The sequence below is a fragment of the Amphibalanus amphitrite genome, unplaced genomic scaffold, assembly GCF_019059575.1.
Source record: "Amphibalanus amphitrite isolate SeventyFive unplaced genomic scaffold, NRLGWU_Aamphi_draft 000016F_arrow, whole genome shotgun sequence".
In the NCBI taxonomy this organism is placed as follows: Eukaryota; Metazoa; Arthropoda; class Thecostraca; order Balanomorpha; family Balanidae; genus Amphibalanus; species Amphibalanus amphitrite.
The window spans coordinates 1,122,553-1,129,741 of NW_024881512.1; the positions used below are offsets into that span (position 1 = coordinate 1,122,553).

Genomic DNA, 7,189 nt, shown 5'->3' on the forward strand with positions numbered 1-7,189 from the left:
AGTCAGTGACGTGACCTGAATATTGAAGTGGTCCAAATGGATCTAACCATGGATCTCTGTATACCGAGGTCGGTATACAGAGGTAATCTAACACGAATAAAATGTTAGGTTTTCCAAACGTTAGCTTGGTATCTGTAAAGGCGTTCGAGCAGTAGCAAAAAAGGACTGGGACTCGCATCATGGAATAGGCACCAAACCATCGAAAATGTCCTGATGCAGGGGGTGATACAAATATCACCATCGAAACTATCGCGCTATACACCTCACTATTCCCTGATTCGTTCCTGAAGCTGGTCTCCGTTTTATCGGAAAGCACCAGCGAATCTGTGATCCGTCAATCACAGTCTCATCAGTCGATACGGATTATCTGTTTGTGTCGGCGTTCAAAGGGCCTGGAGCAGTGATGTGTGCGCTGCAGAGCGGTGATCGGTACTCCTCTCTCCCCGCTGACAGACAGATAGCGGGCGCATCACGCCGGTTACCTCTGATCAGTGATCACCTCTGATCCCCCCACCCGCACCTGCCTGGGGGCCAACAGGAGCCGCCGGGCCGGGAGGGACTGGGCGGCAGTCTCCCCACCCGCCGCGACGGAACACCCCCCCCCCCCCCCCTACTGAGGCGGGTGGGCCGCCGCACTGCGCTCACACCTCGGTGGCCAATCTGACGCTTATTGCCGCAAGCGCGGCGCACGCGGCGCATTGTGCGCGCCGTGTTTAGCCGGGCGTGCGGAGCCGTGCGTCTCGCCCGCCGCTCTTCACAGGTCTCTGTGCTCATTAGGCTTATCAGAGGCCGGCGCGGCGCCGAGACCGGGGCTAGTTGGGGCGTCCGGGACAGACGCTAAGAGGAACTCGGGAGGAGTGCGGCCGAAAAGACGCGACGAAAGGCTCGGCTCCTCCGAGAGGGAGGTGGGAGACTACCGACCGCGAAAAGTCCCCTATGCTCTGTGACGGACCGGTGTGAAAGGAATAACAACCGACTAACCGGACGTCGGGCGTCTTAGGAGGCCGGCGCTGAGTTGATAAAGGGGTCTCATAAAATCAGTGGGTAAACCGGATACCTACATGCGAGCTCGGTAACATGGCATAGTGCTATCAATTTTAGCACGGTGACAGAAAACGATAGCAGATTCTGAAGCCCGCAATTTACCCAAAGCTTGGCTGAATCAAGCTTTTTGACATGCCTACTATTTGTAGGTACTAATGCATGCATAATGTGATTGACCATGGAAAGGTCATTAACACTCCAGTGATTAGACGAATGTGTTTTGGATTAATGATTCACTCTGTAATCATTCCTACCTGGGCAATTAACATCTTATTAACACAAAAAAAAATCCATATAGCAATAGGTCCCGTGATCACTCAGGTAACTAAACGGCTTGTTTTTAACGTCGTTTTGGCGATCACAGAATGACAAGCATGTTGTGCCTTTTTGTTTCATTTTTGCACATGTGCAAAGGGCTAGAATTTGAATCTAAAGATGTTTTTGACATGTTCTAGGGTCCAATTTCGTCGGAGTGGAATCCCATAAGGTCCACACAATGAATAGGGGAGAGTGGGGCACATTCGTGCAAAAAATGGATAAATCCATGTGTCTGTTCTTTGGTTAGTGCAACGGCAAAATTGTTGATTGTAGTATGGAAAGGAACTATTGTAGATATTTTTCCTCTTAAAAGTTATCCTCTAAAATTATTGCTTCTATTAGAAAAATGACTTTTAATAACTCTGAACTTTTGCACGAAACTGCCCCACCTATGGGGCACATTCGTGCAAGGAATGGGGCACTTCCGTGCACCCTGCAAAGTTCGAGAAATTACCGGGCATTGCCAGAAATTTACCAAAGGAAATTGGCAGGGGGTCATTTCACTTGATTCCTTTCGACAAGAATGCATTGCACAGCATATGTAGAAATAATGGGCTGGCCAACTGCCGGCCTCCGTGACCTCGCCAAGTTCGCGTGAATTACTCGTCATGACATCGCAAGCAGCCGAGACTGAGTCAGGCGAGCGTCATTAGTGAAACCTACTACAGATAAATTCATAAATCGCAAAAACTATAAAAAAAAAATATGCACGAATGTGCCCCGAGGCAGTGCGTACACGAACCTGCCCCACAACGTTATTTGTAATATATTTCAAAATTTCTTGTTGAAAAAATGACACTTTTTCAACAAACAAGTTTGCAGCAGTTCCGTGAATAGAGTGAGCTTCTTCGCCCCCAATTTTGAAAAGCTGAACCACATTTCCTAGTCAGGATCACGAAAATGGATGATATGAGAAAAGTTTGGAAAACTCACGAATATTACAAATTTGCGTTTTTATCAAGCATGACAGCAGGTACAGTGTTGTCTTCTACGGTGAACGAAGGGCGGCAATGATAGACATATTTCCATAATTTACCTTGAGCTCCTGCAGTCACTCGTGTTCCCATAAACTGCTGAAAACGAATGCATGCCCCATGCACGAATGTGCCCCACTCTCCCCTAATGCTGCGACATCATCCTCAACACTGCCAAAACTGCTGGAAAATAGATGTATGTATGTGGGTACAGAGATCGCGTCTTTGGGTTCAAATGCAGTCATGGGTAGGTGCATATTTGGTGGATGACGCTTACCACCTGCGTGTTTCGCTACCAGGCATTGTGAGACTTTCGTGTTTCTTTTTTGCGTCTAGATAGCCCGATTTCTAAAGCTTTTAGGCGGTCTGTCACTACTCACTTGCACGATTTTGTCGTGTCAAGTCGTGCCATTTTTGGGCACGAGCTGGGACTGGGAGGCTCCCGCACTGTTCACGAGGAGTTTTCGGCAATTTCACGGATAGTTCACGAATGAACGCGCATCAGTGTTAACATTTACACGAAATCGCACTAAGAGTTTACGCATAGTTCTCGCGTAGTTTGCGCATATCTTACGCACTTCCCGCATAAGCACGAATTTGCGCATTTCGTGACGAATTGGACACGCCATATGAATCTTACTAAACAATGGTCATGTTTGGCTTGCTTGACCAAAAGACAGCATGCTGAATACCAGAGACACAGCTTTTGCAGAGGAGAGAATGCCTGAGCATTATTGAAGACCAGAAAAAAAAACTAGAATATAGAGGAGCAAAAAAGACAATCCTACCTAGAAGAAAGATATAAAGGAAGGTGTGTGTCAGGGAAATGTTGACCAGAAATCACGAGATTGATAGTATGACAGTCCAAGAAAGTACTATTGACAGCCCAAGAATGACGAGCAGTGTCCAGGAGGACCTCGCATCGACGCTAGTGCTACTGTCAGGCCATATACTCGTGAACTCGTTGTGAACTGCTCGTACTATGTGCAATTTATTTGTGAAGTGCATAAACTGGTCGTGAACTATTCGTGCCAGCAAGGCGTGAAGTACACGTGACGGTCTCAGTGGGAACTGGGAAGGCACGGCCACGTTGCGATTCCCACCGATTCGTGAACATGTCTTGGGCTATTCGTGAGCTCGGCGTGATATGCTCGTGAACTCTTAAGTGGCAGTTCATTGCAGCCGTGGCATGGCATGGCGCGCATTGTCACGCATTCTCTCGCATTGGTCCGAATTCGGACCAATGCGAGAGAATGCGTGACAATGCGCGCCATGCCATGAAAATCGGAAATGCGCAAGAGAAGAGTTCACGAGCAGTTTGCGGACGGTCGCGAAATTTTGTCGTGAACAAAATTTTGAACATTTGACCTATACTTATATTACCAGGCCTTTTCAGGTTCTTTTTTATTGTGAGAGCTTCGGATTGCCGCCTCTTGACTTTGCACGACCATTGATTGACGATTTGGGAGCTGGCAGGGGGTGATATTACACCTCACCCGGCAGCCCCCTCTTAAGTCTTAGCGTTAGCTCGCCCACAGATAGATATCCCACTGTGGCATTCAAACTTTGCGTCTATCGTAGACTGTATTTCTTCACCCTTCAGACATCTCAACGCGCACACTGACCCGTCCTCTCTCTCTCCCGCCCTGCTCTCCACTGCCCGCCCGTCTCCAATTGTCCACCCGGGCCGCCCGATATACGGGCCGGCGTGTCCCTGCTGCCGCGCACATGTGTGGCACATGGACCTCCATTTATGACCACTTATGACCCGACGCCGACCCTACGCGACAAGGCTAGAATACAAACTATGTGAACAAACAGAGAGACACATTCCCCCCTGTTCCTAAAGAACACATCTAACTACAATTTAACTAATGGGGGATGGGAGCGCCGAAGAGTTGCGGCGCACGCCTGCAGCGCAAACCCCTTCTTAGCACGTCACTATAACTATCGATATTATCTACACTTTCCGCTGGCGCTCTACCTTCGTTCACACGGTCGTTTGACGATCCCTCAGTTTCTGTTTTTACAACTTTCACTGTATGGATCCGCTCCTCTGTTCCGGCACCGCCATCCGTCTCAGCTGCTGCTCGAGGGACCGGCTCGGTCTGCTCGGTCGGCGCGACAGCTGGGGTCAGCTCTGACGGCTCCACCGCCGCCGGCGCCTCAATGGCCAGCTGTCCAGGCACATGGGCGGTCGGAACCGGACAGGCGATCTCCTCTTCCTGCTCATCATCCGTCGAAGCAGCCATTGCGTCGTCATCGTTGTTGGCAAGACGATGACGAATGTTCCGCACGTGCCATGGGACTCCATCCACTTCAATCGTCTGAGCGGATACGACTTTGGTGACAGTGCCCTCCTTTGACACGGCGGTGCACCGATCGCCCCGTTTTCGGACCCACACCGCATCACCGGGCTGATACACACCAGGCTGGCCGGCCGTCTGAGGAGGAGCAGCTGTGCTTCCCTGTGACTGCACGCACAAGTCTCTGCCAGCCTGACGGTAGGCACCATGTATCGGGGCCGTGGTAATATCACGCCCGTCCTTGGGTGTGACATTATAGCGGTGCACGGCTTCTGGTACGGTGCATCCCTGACGGGCGGCCATCACTTTGATGGTGCGGTGGTGGCGCTCGATGATGCCATTCCCACCAGGTTCATAGGCCGCGCGATACCTCAGCTCGACGTCCCACCGCACCGCGAACGCCTTCAGCTCGCGACCCTTGAATTCGGTCGCATTATCCATTAGAAGCTCGGCCGGTGCTCCTCGCTCCAAAAACAGAGCCTCGAGTTGTCTGACGATCTCGCTCCCGTCAGAGCGGCGGATCTCACGCCACATGGCGTATCGCGACGGCCCACAGTCAATCACGGTGAGATAGTGTTTTCCGCGGAAATGGGTTACGTCCATTGCCAGCCGCTCCCAGTTGCGCTCGACCGCCAGGGCACCATGCTTCCAGCGCGACGGGGCTGGGTCGATCGACGCGCACACCTGGCACGATCTAACGATCTGACGAACGGCCGACTTCGTCACGCTCTTTCCCAGCTCTCGGCGCGCATACCACCACGTCCGCCGCACTCCCTGGTGTCCCACACTTTCATGCACCGCCATTATGTCCTCCGGTCGAGCTGTCCTGACGGCCGCCACCACACCTGTCGCCTGCTCGCTTCCGGTTCTGATCCACTCTTTTGGTACTCTCGTGAGTTCGTCTGCACGGTTGGCAGCCGACGGCACGAGCTCCACTGTCACGACGAGGTCGTACTCGCTGGAGAGCTGCTTGAAAACGGCCACCCGCCGCCGAACCAGCATTTCCGACTGTGCCTTCGTTCTCAGTCGGGCACGGCCTGTCAGAGCGTCGGTCAGCCAGCGCTGAACAGTGACAGAGTCTGTGCGGAGGATCACACGCTTGAATCCCCACGCCACCGCCATATTCATACCGTTCAGCGCGGCATCCAGCTCCGATAGGTTTATGTGCATGTCTGAGTCACTGTCAGATCGGAGCCACGCGGCGTCTTCGATAACCTCACCCGTGGTGGGGTCACTTAGCACTACGCCGCGGGCGATGGAGCTGGCATCAGTCCACACCGTCACCGAGTCTCCTGAGACGCACCACTGTCCTCGTGCCGGGTCACACTCTGCCAGCCGCCGGGCCACATCACTGACTTGTTTGCGCAGGTCATCGTCATTGATCGGTGAGTCCCAATCTTTGGTGACCTTGTTCGCCGCCCTTTTCAGCCAGGCGGCGGCCGGCCGCAGCCACCCGGCGACGGGCACGTGTGAGGTTAGCTGACCCGCCCAGGCGAAGATTGACCGCCTGGTCAGCACCCCGGGTGGCTCAGCTGGTGTCACGCCGTCCCGAGACCATCTCAGTGTGCCGTCACCGCCAGACTGCCGTCTCACTCGGAGCCCCAGCATCCGGGCTCCGGCCTCATCCGCTACCCGTTCCGGTGGCTTACACGAGAGCCCGTATGCGGCAAAATGTTCGGCCACCCGCTCAGCAGAGATGAGCGTCTCGTTAACGAGCAGGTCGTCGGCGTACGGGAGCACTGCTTTTGCGATCTCTGGACTTTGATCCAAAACTTCCCGCACTACCGCTCGCATGATGCCGCTTGCAACGCTGAGACCAAATCCGACCCTCGTCAGACAATGTCGCTGGCCGTCCACGATTACCGTCTGAAACGGCCACAGCTCCTGGGCCACGTGCAGCTGCAGAAACGCCTTCTTCAGGTCGATGACGGCCACATCGTCGCCGTGTTGCCGCCACTTGCGGAGCTGGTCGCGGCACACATCAGCTTCAGCCGTATGAGCCACCAGGTGCTCATTCAGTTCACGGTAGTCGAGCACTGGCCTGACCTTGTCCTTGGCTTCCTGGGTGACCGCCATGAGCGGAATTAGGCCACGCACCGGCCCGTGTTCCTGCTCATTATATGGTTGCAGCCACCCTTCCTCAATCCACAGCCGTAACTCTGCGTCGAACCGCTCCTGCGACTCTGCCGGCACGCGATATTGCGGCACAGTATTCTTGAGTTGTTTTGGCTCCTTTCCGTCGGCCCACTTCCACCAAACTGTCCACTTTCCGTCGCTGAACTTAGCCACAAAATCAGCCGTCTCGATTTGTCTGTCCACTGGACCACGCCCCTGAGACACCGCTGCCAACATACCGCTCGATTCTGCCTTAACACCGGCGCACCCCGAACGCTCCCCCGTCACCACTTTACCACCAAAACGCACCTCTCCACCACTAACAAACACACCACCCAGCGCCTCTAACCCGGTCATGCCCAACAGCACGTCAACACCCAACAACCTTTCCGCCACTACCACAGCACGGACCACCACCCGCCGGCCTTGTGC

The 7,189-nt window shown here is 53.5% G+C and overlaps 1 protein-coding gene across 1 annotated transcript; it reads right to left on the reverse strand.

Annotated features, from left to right (window-relative positions):
- Positions 1-4,502: 4,502 nt before the first annotated feature.
- On the reverse strand, positions 4,503-6,718 carry LOC122386834. The gene is made up of 2 exons (XM_043376481.1): positions 4,936-6,718; positions 4,503-4,513 (listed from the first exon to the last, which is right to left on the reverse strand). Exons 1-2 carry the CDS (start codon positions 6,716-6,718, stop codon positions 4,503-4,505), a joined length of 1,794 nt encoding a protein of 597 aa, XP_043232416.1.
- Positions 6,719-7,189: the final 471 nt, after the last annotated feature.

What these genes read in the sequence shown, in the direction of transcription:
- LOC122386834 (XM_043376481.1), bottom strand. Translation starts at nt 6,718, where the DNA reads ATGGCGGTCACCCAGGAAGCCAAGGACAAGGTCAGGCCAGTGCTCGAC.